At 43.9% G+C, this 14,593-nt stretch overlaps 1 protein-coding gene and 1 long non-coding RNA gene across 2 annotated transcripts in view; both read right to left on the bottom strand.

Moving 5' to 3' along the window:
• The window catches only part of dgat1a (diacylglycerol O-acyltransferase 1a), a 36,165-nt gene extending 23,784 nt beyond the window's left edge, over positions 1-12,381 (bottom strand). The window contains exons 1-6 of the mRNA XM_063185683.1: positions 12,036-12,381; positions 10,261-10,348; positions 3,485-3,525; positions 1,923-2,008; positions 892-944; positions 195-300 (exon numbers count right to left, since the gene is read on the bottom strand). Of these exons, the coding sequence (XP_063041753.1) occupies positions 195-300; positions 892-944; positions 1,923-2,008; positions 3,485-3,525; positions 10,261-10,348; positions 12,036-12,274 (613 nt within the window). The 5' untranslated portion in view covers positions 12,275-12,381. The remainder of the gene's footprint in view (positions 1-194; positions 301-891; positions 945-1,922; positions 2,009-3,484; positions 3,526-10,260; positions 10,349-12,035) is intronic.
• Positions 12,382-13,157: 776 nt separating this feature from the next.
• On the bottom strand, positions 13,158-14,249 carry LOC134435831 (uncharacterized). The gene is made up of 2 exons (XR_010032101.1): positions 13,453-14,249; positions 13,158-13,293 (listed from the first exon to the last, which is right to left on the bottom strand). It is a non-coding gene; the product is annotated as an uncharacterized LOC134435831 (long non-coding RNA).
• Positions 14,250-14,593: the final 344 nt, after the last annotated feature.

Genomic DNA, 14,593 nt, shown 5'->3' with positions numbered 1-14,593 from the left:
GCACGCATTTGTCCGTCTTGTACCTGGTGTCCCCATGTTGTGTGTGTGTGTGTGTGTGTGTGTGTGTGTGTGTGTGTGTGTGTGTGTGTGTGTGTGTGTGTGTGTGTGTGTGTGTGTGTGTGTGTGTGTGTGTATGTGCGTGCGTGCGTGCGTCCGTGCGTGTGTGTGCGCATGCCAAATAGTCCCTCTTGTACCTGGTGTCATGGAGGTAACGGACAACACAGTAGCCGAAGGCAAGATCAACACGGCTGCCAGATTGATGATGTAGAGGAATGTTCCGGTCCCTTCTGAGATAGTACCCTGTGGGGGGAGAGAGAGGGGGGGCGGTGGTGGTTGAACAATAGCTGAACAATTTAACTCTACATATGGTGGAGAGGAAAAGCACTGAACAGAACAGAGCAGACCAGGAGAGACAACTTCTCTCTATTGAATTAGAGCACCCAAAACATGACATCAGAACTCATTGCAGTGAAGATGAAGAAGAAGAATACTGTGTGGTTTGGAAGTGATGAATCTTTTTCCTTTCCTGTAATGAAATCAGTGACTACATGAGAGATGGGAGGATGGGAAGAGGGCAAAATGCGTGGATGTCGAGGAAAGGATGAGATGAATGAGTTTGTGTGTGTGTGTGTGTGTGTGTGTGTGTGTGTGTGTGTGTGTGTGTGTGTGTGCGTGAGTGTATGCACGGAGAGGACAGATTAAAACAATTTCACAGCCTATCCTGTACATTAGTCATACACACACACACACACACACACACACACACACACACACACACACACACACACACACACACACACACACACACACACACACACACACACACACACACACACACACACTGGTGGCCCACATACACACACACACTAGTCACCACAAAGTGCCACTCACCACAGATAGCCTCCGCTCCGTGTACAAAGCTGCCATTATGAAGACGTTGGCGGCTGCGGACACAGAGCAAAATAAACAAATTAGACGTGGATGCTCAGCGTTTAACGGCAGAAGGGGGGTGGGTGAGGGCATATACAGTAGCCTCTTGCTAAAGATGGGGTCGCCGGCGGGCCTTTTCACTATTTGCTGAAAATACTCAACCACATCATAACAACTGAGAGTGAGTACTGGGAGCCTTAAGTAACACATTAAGACATAGCCATTATGGTTTTGGTGACAGTAAGGTTATAACACAGGCTCTGCACTAAGGGGTTAAAACTCGCTGAATAATAATTAAAGAAAAGAATTATTGCTCTAGTCTTGAACGAGGCACTTGATAGATAGCGTGCAAAACAGTGGAAAATCGGCAGATTTGGTTTGGTTATAAAGTTGACGCCAGTTGCTCTCGGATAGCCTTAAAACCCAAAACAACTTAGCCGCTCGCCTAGTTTGGATTAAGATTAAATTACGCTATCAAACGGCTTGAAGATTAGATTATGTTATCAAACAGCTCAAGCTTAAAGCGATACTAGGCAATTCTGTGCTTTGGTTTTCTAACAACACTCCCCCTTCAGGCCAGGATCAACATGCAAGCATGTCTTTTTTCCACTAGGGCAGCTCAGAGCCTTCATTTGCAATATAATGAGTCATTTAACCGCCTATCAACTTCAGAATCAGAACACTTTATTTGTCTCAACATTGGGAAATTCACTTCCACTTTTGCAGTCTTATTTAAATAGGATAGATAAAAGTAGAATAAATATACTAGTATAAATAAATAAATAGGGGCGACAAACCATTCAATAGTCATCCAAAGCACACACAATCGACTTACAAAGATGATTAATCACCCTCTAAAATGTCTAGATGCATGGTGCAGCTTTAACAAACAAAATCACTTCGTAAACATACCATGAAGATGAGTCATCAAACTTTACACTTTGTGCATTACGTAACATTAATAAAAACAAACAAGCACTTTGTAAACGCACCAATGACAAGGCACGCTGCAGGCCAGCTGTAGGGGTCCTTAAGAAACAAGGAAACCACCTGTATCGGATCCACCAGTATCCCATACCTGTAGGAAAACAGTCAAGAAGAGTCAACATGTTAAGTGAAAAACTAATATGTACAATATATGTGTATATATTTAAAATGTGCAGGATGGTGGCCAGAATAGGTATTGGTACTATACTGCTCACTGAAACTGTGCTGCCTATTGTCAAATTTGATATTTTCATGACTATAATAATAAACTAATATTTACTGTTATGACCAAAGTACAGTAAAGCTGTGTGTATACCAAGCGCGACCTACGTGACCCAGGTAGCTGAGGTCGTTAAAGAAGTTTCGCCATGAATTCGCTTTAATCGCTCTGGGCTCAGTCCATTTCGCTCCTGGTGAATTCGCTATGGTCGCCCAGTTCGCTCACCCTCCATAGAGAAATAATGAGTTCCGGCGCTAAGTGAGCGTAGGTCGCTCTTGGTGTAAACAAGGCATACGTTTTTCAGCTAAAAATGTTTAGTTCTGGAAATTCAAAATGGCATGGAGAAGATCCACCTTGTCATGTATGAAAAATGCAATTTTCCCAATCACAAAAAATACTTTTATTTGAATTTGATGGTGGTGGTAAGTATTCATGAAAAAGGTAACATTTGTGAATGGGCAGCATGGATTCTGGAAGGAGACTGCTAAAAATATTACACGGTGCACCTTGAAGCTTCAGGTGCGAGGACACAAGGACAGACGTGTACGCGTGCCCTTCATGCCTCATGCTTGTCAGCTCTACTCCAAAGTTATGTAGTAAAGTCAAGAGCAAAGTTGCCAGCAATTGTCTGCTGATACGCATAGACACACATGCACACACACACACGCACACACACACGCACACACACACACACGCACATACACACACACACACACACACACACACACACACACACACACACACACACACACACACACACACACACACACACACACACACACACACACACACACACACACACACACACACACACACACACGTATGGCCCACATAACATTGCGGCAAAAGCCTCTCTCTCCCCCATCCTCATACTATACTTTTTTCCCCCTTAGAAAAATGACCCTAAAAGGCCAGTCAAAATGTAGGTTACTGTAGAACATGGCAGGATAATGAATTATACACACCTATTCGCTTGAACTTCACTTTACAGCAAGTTCAGCAGACACAGACAACAAGCAATGAAAGGGATGCTATTGCCCAGACAGGTAACTTCTATATTTCCAGCTTGTACTACTCCACACCAAGGAGTAGTACATACAGGGCCAATTTTGTGAAATAAATAAATAAATAAATAAATAAATAAATAAATAAATAAATAAATAAAGGCTTTTCCAAATTATATGATATATAAAATACACATATACATCTTGGATACCTGAAGGAAGTCTCTTAGATTAATGTATTTTTAAAACATTTTATGATTCCTCATATTAGAATTCCTCATTGTAAAAAATGCAATTGTGACACATCAACATGTTTCCTGCTTGTGGCGTGCATGGTACTCACTTGATAAGGTTCTCCAGGAAAAGGCGTGCATTGCTCAAAACCTGTGTGAGACAACAAGTGACAGTCGTTAGTAGGACAGTTTGTTTTTTGCGCAATGACAACAGCAACAACAAAACAAAACAAAACAAACAACAGCAAACAACATTACTGCTGCTTCCATGTCTGTAACATGATAGCTGTGACATCATGCTAGGAGAGGGCTATCCTACACAGCACGCAGGGAAGCCGACAGGGGGGACAAAGGGGTCACTTGTCCCGGGCCCAGAGAGAGAGGGGGCCCAGAATTGGATCCTCATTACATTCTATGTATTGGGTTTGGGGTCCTTTCAGATGTCTTTGTCCCGGGCCCAGCCAAAGTTGCCAGTGGCCCTGACGGCCCACATTGCTCAGTCAAAACCCATGTATGTGAGACAACAAGTGAGTTGTCATTAGTGGAGTACGGACAGTTTGGTTTTGCCTGATGACAACAACAATAGAAACAACAACAAAAAACAACACAGCTGCAGCTTGCCTGTCTCACATGATAACTGTGCCACATACCAGCACTAGAGAGGCAGACAGCGGATAGTGGACAGCTGGATAGCGAGAGAGAGCGAGAGAGAGAGAGAAAGAGAGAGAGAGAGAGAGAGAGAGAGAGAGAGAGAGAGGGAGAGAGAGACAGGGAGAGAGAGAGAGAGAGAGAGAGAGAGAGAGAGAGAGAGAGAATTGATGGATAGATGCGTGGTGGGGGGGAACCAAATCAGATCAAAGTCCCCCCAACTGAGACACCATTCGATGTCACATTACCACTACACAGACACGACACTGCACCACAGCGGAGCAGCAGAGCCAAAACAAATGCGTTTTGCCATGCGAAAAATCTCCCCCATACCACAGGTCAGCTTCGACAGGTTAATTAGGCTGTTGCACAGCTCTGGAGACACCTGGAGACATCTGGTGTGATGTGCTGAAGATACTGAAGATTTCATGGAATGACATTGTCATACCTGAGGCAAAAAAAGAGAGATCTGCACACTGCTTTGCAAGAGTTTAATTTCTTGTAAAGAGAGCAAAGTTTCGATCACAGATCTTCTTCAGGCGTCTTTCAAGACGTCTTTCTTCTTGGATGTGCGCACCCTTCACTAAAACTTTAGAGCGTTGTCATGCACTCATCATCAGCACCAGCAGCAGAATTGGGGGGTTTTGTTCTGTCTCTGCCTGACGCCGCCGTGTGTGTCTGTCTTTTTTTCTGGATGGAAATCTTGAAAGAAAAGGGAAAAAAAGGCTTTCATGTGTCCGCTCCAGCTGTGCTGTGCGCCTGCTATTCCTCCTCTATTGATGTGACTGTTATATAACGGAATGTGGGGCCAGAGTCCCTCTCAGCGTTCCTTCATTAATTCAACATGTCAAACATCCTCCACTTTCCCTCGACACATTATTTTCCACCAGCCATATCATTAGTCCATCAAGACCACTACAAACATTAAACCTACAGTACCACTGCGCAGTACAGCGGCTGGCATAACGTGGACCATCGGCTTCATAAATCCACATACCGGTAGGAGTACCGTAATCAAGAGCTGAGCTACTTCCACGCAAGTACTTCACAGGGTCTCATTTAAAACGTGCTCATCAATCTGTTTAACAGTAGTAATAATTATAATTACTGTCATTATTAGAGCTGAGACTTCAGTAGCGGCTGAATCTTCCGGCATATACAGCATACCGCATTGCTCCTAACTCAAAGAATCCTCAGAAGGTTCTGTCAAAACCCTGACATATGAAAAAAAAAGACGTGGAAGAAGTGAGAGAAGGATGGATGGGGAAAAAAAGAAAAAGAGAAAATGGCAGCATGGGGGTATTTAAAACATTTCCCAGAGCTTTGACATTTTATTTATGAATACTTCCTCTCGTCCGTCCGTTTCCTCTCCTCCTCCTCCCTCGCTCTCTTGACGGGCCGAGTGCCTTTATGCTTAATTGGCTCAGTCTGAGGGGTCATGGTGGGTTGCTATTTTCTCTCCCTCCCTCTCTCCCTCCCTCCCTCCCTCCATCCATGCCGCCCTCCCTCCATCCCGCTCTCTCCTGGAGGAGTGGAGACACTGAAGGGCAGACCTCGGAGGCCTTGAGGGCTCCGCGCTCCTGGCCCTGAGATCCCCTCCTCTCCTTTCCACAGCCATTTTCCGCTTGGGTTTTATAATTATTCATTACAGGATACAAAGAATTTTTAAGGCTGTTCAGAGGGGAAATGTGAGGAGTGAAAGACAGAGAAAGGAGAAAGGAGAGAGAGAGAGAGAGAGAGAGAGAGAGAGAGAGAGAGAGAGAGAGAGAGAGAGAGAGAGAGAGAGAAGGAGAAATAGAGAAAGAAAGAAATAGAGAGAAAGAGAGAGAGAGAGAAAGAAAGAAAGAAAGAGAGAGAGGCAGAGAGCAAGCATGCAAGCAAAAGAAGGAGAAAAAGAAAGCGAGAGAGCATGAAGGAGGAGTAGAGGTGAAGGGGTTGAAAGGACAGTGGCGGGTGGTGGAGAACGGTGGGGGGGTTGAGTCAAGAGGAGGAAAGGGGAAAAAAAAGAGGCCCAGCGAGTGAGTGTGTCAATGTGATCTTGTTTCAAAGCCAGGATTAATACTGGCTTTTGAAATTACAATTTGCTCTCCGTGGCTTTGAAGGCGATGGATGGGGCGCTTCAAGATTCCCTCCGAAAATGTGAGGAGAGAAAATTGATGTTTATTTTTAGAGGGGTCCATGTCACATGCCCGGCAGCCATCAAAGTAATCCATTTCAAACTTCTTGATTGAGCATTACTGTGCAAAAACAGCCTCAAAATAAAATACCCCCTGGATATGCTGCTGGCATGGCAGAGAGAGAGAGAGAGAGAGAGAGAGAGAGAGAGAGAGAGAGAGAGAGAGAGAGAGAGAGAGAGAGAGAGAGAGAAAAAACACTGTTGTCAAAATGAATTCTTGATGTCTGTCTTCAGAGACAGCAGGAGCAAAAGTGTCTACAACTTGTCAGAGAGAGAGACAGAGACAGTAAGTTCCCTGGAATTTACTACTGTTTTCCCGTATTCTTTAGTATATACGTATACTGACTTGCTTGATTGTTTTCTTTTAAATACCATCTTTATTGTATGTCAGCTTTGGCAGACATTTGATTTATGAGTAATGCCAATAAAGCTACCCTTGAATTGAATTGAATTGAATAGAACTGAGAGAGATGAGAGAGAGAGAGAGAGAGAGAGAGAGAGAGAGAGAGAGAGAGAGAGAGAGAGAGAGAGAGAGAGAGACAGAGAGAGAGAGGCAGGGCACCACGGGCCAATGGTCTTGGATGCGTTCCCAGCATGGCCGGGTCAAAGTCACTGGGAGCACGCACGGCGCTACACAGCACTGTTCCCCTGCTGGCCATCCCATCCCAGAACACCTGGCCAAGCTGGCCTGGCAGTGCCAAGGGGGAGAGGTCCACATGAAAGAGCAGAAAGTAAGTTTGGGGAGCGATAAGAAACCAAGGAGTTGATAACTGCAGGCGGTACAGAAAGGATAGGCGATATTGTCTAGAAAGAGAGGGATAAGGGTATGGGATAATGCAAGCCCTATCACACTCTACCTTTCACCTGCTAATTTATTATTGTCTAGGTCTGTCTGCTTGTACTTTACTTTGTCTTGCCTTGTTTTTTCCCGTTTTCTCCTTTTTTTTGCCCTTAATGATCTTTTTAAGGACATTGAAAAGTTGCTGTTGCTGCTGCTGTTTCAGTCGCTTTGCCTTGTTGAATAGGCTGTAGACACAGGCCAGTTTGTTTTTCTGGCCTGGCGTGGCTATGGCTATTAAGATTAATAATGATTGTGCAGCGCGCTAAGCCCCCCACCATTTGGACTTGCAGGCCCACCCACGGGGACCCCAATTCGAGTCCGGCCAGGGTCATTTCCCGATCCTCCCCTGTCTCTCTGTCCCATTCGCTCGCCATCTTCCGACTGTCCTGTCTTGATTAGTCTAAGATTAATAATGATTGAAGCCAGCGATACCCCCCACCCCGCACCCCACCACTGGAAAAGGGCACTTCTAACTGTTACTTTTTTTAACAGCCTTATCTTTGTCTCTCAGTAATGAATAATGTTTTACTCACCACAAATACGTTTCTCCTGACACCAACTTTGGAAGAAAACAACTGAACTATTTAAAGATCTTAAGATGAACTTAGATTGTACTTGTATTGGACTTCAATGGACACTGCTTCTAAAACAGTTTAATTTAAGACGTACAAGAGACAAATGCTGGACGTTACTGAAGTCTAAATAGTTTGTCCTAAAAATCCCCTCTGTAGAAAAGGATAAAACGCAGCTCAATATATAATGATCTGATTTGTTTCTAAAAGACAAAGTCTAAACAATTCTGAGAAGAAGTGTTTTCCCCTGGGTTATGTTGAGTTTCCCAAGGACAGAAAAAAACAAAAAACAAGGAAACTGAGACAGCGCTAAGAGGCAGAAGTGGACGAACCCACAGCGTGTGTGTGGTAACTTACGCACTCACTGGTAACTTTAGTGGGGTACAGACAAACAAATGAGCGATTGAGACACAGGGAGTGGTTGAGAAAGAGAGACAAAAATGTGGGGGGAGAGAGAGAGAGAGAGAGAGAGAGAGAGAGAGAGAGAGAGAGAGAGAGAGAGAGAGAGAGAGAGAGAGAGAGAGAGAGAGAGAGAAACTTGGCTGACCTGCAGAACTGAATAGAGCAATCAGTCAGTCATACAGCACACAGCCAAGAATCTCCGCTCTCCGCCTGTGGTCCAAAGTCCTCCCTCTCTCTCTCTCTCTCTCTCTCTCTCTCTCTCTCTCTCTCTCTCTCTCTCTCTCTCTCTCTCTCTCTTTATCTTTCTATCTATCTATCTGGCTATCCATGCAGTCAGTCAGGCCTTGGATTGGAGAGGCAGCTGATTTACTGCTGGGCCTTGGTGTCATGCTGTTAAGACAGCCTTTGTGATATGTGATAGAGGAAGCCGGGCCAATGCTGATTCTGACAGCCCATTTCATTTTTCATCTCTGAGCGAGTGTAGTGTTTTTTCTGAGGGGAGCTCTGCTCCTTCTTTCTCTCTCTATTCATTATAAACCCAACAGCAGCAGCCAGGCCTTGGTTGTGTGCTGCTGATCTCAAAATAGGCCACACAAGAGGAAGCAACCCAAAGCAATCATTCTTAAGCAGACGTGCTTAAAATGATAATCTGTACAAAAGTCAACCAGGCATACAAAGCGACCTTCAATGATATCCTTTCTCGAGTACAGTAGTCCTTCGAGTCCAGACATACTAACATGTCTTTCATTTCATTTCACAAGGTATAATGAGGTGTAATAAAGTAATAAAATGGTGCAGACGTGGCCTAGTGGTTTAGGAGATGGGCTTTAGATCAGAGGGCTGCAGTTTCGAGTCCCATCTTTCCACTCCCTATCTCACTCCCTGGCTGAAGTGGCCCTTGAGCAAGGCACCTAACCCCGCACTGCACCAGGGACTGTAACAAATACCCTGTACTTAAAATAGGTGTAAGCTACTTTAGATAAAAACGTCAGCTAAGTGTAATGTTATGAAATGTAAGAATAATTAGAGGGCTTCAGTTACAAACGTGGTGATGACAGTGAGGGTGGAGGATGCTCCGCTTGGAATGGCTGCTTCCAAAGGGCTTTCACTCCATGCAGTGATTGGGGTTGTGAAAGACTGACTGAAAAGCCTAGGCTACATAAAATGTAGAGATGCCCCAGATCCTGATTTTTAGGTAACTGCCGGATACCGGATCCATGGCTTAAGATCCAGCTAAGATCCGGATAGTCTGAAAAACCCTATTATCCTGCCGGATCCGGAACCGGATCTTGGATCCTGTACATCTCTAAAAACTATCCAACCTGCTATTGTGGTTTATAGTTTTTAGTAGAGAAATTAACAATTTCTGATACGGCCTCCTACCCTGAGAAGCAGAGTAATCATCTATGACGTCTATCTGAACCAGTAAAACTTTGCAAATAGTGCTCATCATCAACATTACTGTTCCTTAGTGGTGATGTATGTACACTTAGCTTAGTCGTTGTTATAGTACATATCCCATATTCAATAAAATCACAAACATTATGACAGACACAATACCAATTAGCTTACAGTAGCTGGTAGGCCTATTGTGAGCTAAAAGCTGAACTAATGCAATGGGCGAGCCGTAAGCACAACAGTAGTACTGCAATATTGTGAAGATGAACGTTCTAAAGAATACAGGGGTCCATAATGTGGAATTTTAGTAGCCAGGCTGCGCTCTTCTAGTGACGCACCAGCGGCGGAATCAAGATGTGAAAGTCTGTGATAATCAGGCTAGAATTTTAGGATCTTATTTTGTTGTGGAATGCCTGCTTAGAATGCTGACAATCTCACTGGCTTCTTTGCACTCAGAGAGGTTGCCGTAAGCCTTTGCCTCAATGTCCTTTGGCCTGAATCAGTAGACAGTTGCAGAACCCCGTTACCTCTGTCCAGAGTTGCCCTTGCGCCATCGGGCTGGACATTTCGGTACATCCATAAACAACGATATTTCACTGGGCATCATGACAGTCAAAAACACAATAATTTAAATCTAAGTTTAACCCAAGGACACTTGTCCACAAACTGTATTTGTGTGTGTGTGTGTGTGTGTGTGTGTGTGTGTGTGTGTGTGTGTGTGTGTGTGTGTGTGTGTGTGTGTGTGTGTGTGTGTGTGTGTGTGTGTGTGTGTGTGTGTGTGTGTGTGTGTGTGTGCGCGTGTGCATGTGTGCACTTTGCTAGGTATTCCACTGTGTGCATTGTACTTACCAGCATCACCACACACCAGTTCAGGATCCCCCTGTAGTTGTTGTAGCCACTGGCGGAGCTGAGCAGGGACTCCTGAGGAGTATGACATCTATACATGCACAACACAGAACAACATACACAACACACATCAGTATGCATTATGCAATTGGGAACACATTACATTACATTACATTGCATTTGGCAGACACTTTATAACCAAAGCCACTTTCAAAAGAGGACATAATCATAGCCAACGTCACTTGCAAATACAAAGTGGACATTACCAAACATACTGGGTAGAGCCGTGGTGCACTCTGAAAATCTACATTAAAGGTAGAGTCTACTAGAGTATGCCATTTTAGTTGCTCATTTTCAAAATGTATGCTGCCCTTTCACAAATATGATCTTTTCATGAATATTTACTATGTAATAAACAAATATGCACTGCACTGGTCTGACCAAAGAAGAGTAACGTAAGTTTTGCAGCCCAAGATGCCTTTTGCTGGAAATTCAATATGCCGGACACAGATATTGAAAAGATAACATTTGTGAATGGGAGGAATAAATTACGGACATAAATTACTAAAATAAATTCAGTACTCTACTGTACCTTTAACCAGAGGATTTAACAACACTCTTGTTTTGTTAAGTTATTTTCTTCTTCTTTCCCCTTCAGAATCACTTAAGCCCAATCATCACCTTGACCTTTACCCCACAGATAGAGAGGGCCTCAACTCAGCTCAACTGCCCTGCATGGTCGATTATGAAAGCGTTGACAAATGACACAATTTGCTCCAGTTGCTTAATCTTATTTTTCAACAAGGCGGGCAAGAGTTGCAAAACATGATATGTCACCAACACACTTATTTCTGATGAATGTTGAAAAATTCTGTGTAATGACAGCCTAGATACTTAATAGAATAAGCTTAATGACTTACTTCAATGTCCTTTAATATTCACCCATGTGAGTTTTGCCTTGGATTTTGTTATAGGTTTTATTATTGGGGTAGGGTAAGACTAGTCCAAAATGACTACTTTTGGCATAACCTTTCTCAAAATCTATCTCACAGCTCTGAATACGTGAGTTTGGGCAAATCAATTCTATGGTTAGGGACTTGACATGTTGTATGAAACATGCTGAGTCTATAGGCCTACTACAGCAACAGCATTGGTGTTGTTGTAACTCATGAAGGCCTGGGTTATTACCTCTTGTCTGATCAATGAGTCATCCTATGCCAGAATTAAGACTGAGATTGCCCAATAACAGAATTGCCTCCATATGACACATTTCCTGCATCCACCATGACCATGGGCACGTAGATAATCAACATGAACCGCATTGTAGCCTACCATAACATGGCACCTAATGAATGGCAGACATTACATGAATGACTTTATGTCGACTGCATTGCATAACACACTGAAATCCTCATATGATCTCTGCAATTATGAGTTAAACAATGCAGGGCTGCCAGTCGTGTTGCCTGAAAGATCAAGCGTTTATTCTCGAGTCTATTCAAAGGCCTTCTTCTCCCAACACCGTGGAGCGCAAAAATGATGCTCTTGTTGTTACATTGTATCGACAACACTGAAAGCATTCAGATTCATTTCAACCCGACGGTTTATTCTTAGTTCGCTAACCTAGTCGCTGTCATTGGTGATGACAACAGCCTACAGTGCATCCCCCCATTCACATAAAATTACTAGCATGCTAGCATATCTGTGTGGTGCGTATGAAAACACATCTAGTGACAACAGACGCAGCGTTGCTCATAGTTCTATGCAGAGAACGTTACCTGAGCCTCTCCTTGATGGCATCAGTGGAGCTTTTGTCTTTGCGTGGTGTCGTGGCGTCCCGCACCTTGGTTGGGCTGCTGTCATGGTTCACAGTGGACGCTTCGCCAAGAATACCTGGTGGTTTACTCCCGTTGGCTTGCTTGGAATTCGCCGCTGAAGACGGTGGTGCTGATGGGGTATCAGAGATGGTCGTTCTTCTCCTGCGTATTAACGGACCCCTCTCGTATTTGTCTCCCATTTTTTTCGTTTAAGCAGCATTACTACGAGGCATGGCAGGGAAAGTTTTTCCTCAAGTTCTACGTAAGCCTTATTACGGGGCTGATTGAGATCTGAGTAGTAGTGGGTGTGTTCACGAGCGTTGGCGTCGCGCATATAAATACAGGCCACGTTCAGGTTGCACAGTCAGTGGAGGCAGTGTGGACAAAAATTGGTGACACAATTTTTCGGCTATTACTTTAATGTTATGTTTAGTAGGTCGATTATTAATCATTTTAATAAATCATGTTGTTAAATGTGAGTAATATAGGCTAATAGAATATTGGGTCGGGCCATTATTCTGATTTATGCTATAAAATCCTATTCTGACATTTTAATTTTCTGACATCCCACACAGCAAAAGTACACCGTAATGGATCCGCCCCGGAGTCCACCATCCGGAGGTCATCCTCCGGAACGGATCCGGTAAACGGGGCCGTATCGGCGTCCACTTGCACGCCGCCTATCATCCGACGCGGAGGCGTGGTGCGGACTCAAAAGGGACCCGTTTGTCACCCGCAACGGATCCGCGTGCAGAAGCGTACCTCCGCAGTGAGCCCGGTTCGGAGGCGCGACATCCGATGCGGACTCATTCCGTGTCCACTTATTGCATCCGTCACGGTTCCACTACTTTTTATCAGTTACGGACCCATTCCGGACTCATAGATGTTCCGGGACGGGACCATTTTGGATCCGTGCTCATACAGTTACTTTCTTATTATGCTATAATCCCATTGAGAGAAAATATTTACTCACTAAACCAGTTAACCGTTTCAAACAGCTAGATTTAATTCTACAGATAACACAGACCTGGCATAGACACAGTTTAAATAAGAACCCGAAAAAAACACAACCTGACGAAGAACTTCACTCATCATGATTTTTTATTTATCTTGACATTATTTTTCTGTCTCACTGTCATGTTGAACAATCGCGTGTCGTGGCTGCCTTCTCTTCCTTCCCTCATCAGTCGACGGGGAAACATCACATCAGCGCTCCGATCTGAAAAGGCAACAGAGCTAAACTTAGAGCTTTCATTTAAATTTCGTAAGATGACAATCAGACATTGCATTGCATATGGAATGGACAACGCTCTTTCACATCTCTATCCCGTGACAGTAATGATGTTGAATATTATAAGATGTACAATGTCCTACTTACTCTTGGTCGTAAAAGCCGGGAGGCAGGCGGGCATCACCGTAGCAGGGTGGATTACAGCTGGCTAGCCCTGTCCGACCCAGAGGTAATTCCACCTGTTTACTGTTGCACAAGATTAAGGACAAATTCAGATATTTGTAGCCCAACCACGGACATCTGTATCAAACTATGAGCCCAGCTACTTCATTCATTCACCAATGATGGACAGCATGGGACGAGGGCGCAGTTCATGGCCATCCATTAATTGCTAATAAATAATTAGCCTGGATTTCGTTAACGTGAGGAGAACATGATGCCACCGCTTTAGGATTTGTACCGTTAAAAACACAGTTGGTGCCAAACCTGTTGAGAGCATCACCAATCCGTGTAAAAGTGTACCACGAGCCAAATTCAGACCAATATAGCCGTTTCATAGGAGTATTTGAACACTTAGACCTACGTTTAACTTTACACAAGTTTGCTTCAGTCAACCGGTTTGCTAGTAGCTGGCTAGCAAGCTAACGTAAACAAGGCTGTTAAAATGGGCACAATGTAGATAATTTTTATTCAACTGCACTTCCTCCATGTATCGGATGGCATCATATTTTAACAGCATTTAGGAAATACTACAATAGCCAATGTAGTTCTCCATGTCTTTGAATGAATGAACTAGCTGTCTCGTTTTGAAAACAACTAGGGTTAACATACACTTTTAAAGTCATAAAACAAAATCCTACGAAATATCAATAAGCATTGATAGTATAAAAGCTTCAGATATACTTTTTGTACCTTTGTGTATCACCTAATATAAATAAATCAATACTTACTGAAGAGCGCTGTTCGGTCGTGTCTGCCCCAACAAAAACTGTACCAACGTCCGTTAGATTTTACAGCGCGTCCGCGTTTGTGAATCAGATATGGATGCGATTATGGTCCGCGTTTTGACGGTAGAATTTGGGGCGGCGCACGGTGGCGACCCTGATCCACCAAGTGGAACCCAAAGGAATGTGACAGTGACACGGATGTGGTGACTTGAACGCGGCTCCGCATCGGAGTCCTCTGCTGTGTGGGATATTTGTCATTTCTATTGAATCATTCGCATGTCCTTTTCTACAGTGTTTAAAAACATATTCTGTTCACTCAGATCAAAAGACAGAAGCATCCA

This window comes from Engraulis encrasicolus, chromosome 20, assembly GCF_034702125.1.
Source record: "Engraulis encrasicolus isolate BLACKSEA-1 chromosome 20, IST_EnEncr_1.0, whole genome shotgun sequence".
Lineage (NCBI taxonomy): Eukaryota > Metazoa > Chordata > Actinopteri > Clupeiformes > Engraulidae > Engraulis > Engraulis encrasicolus.
The sequence above is the reverse complement of the archived record's forward strand: the minus strand, read 5'-3'. Positions and strand labels throughout refer to the sequence as shown.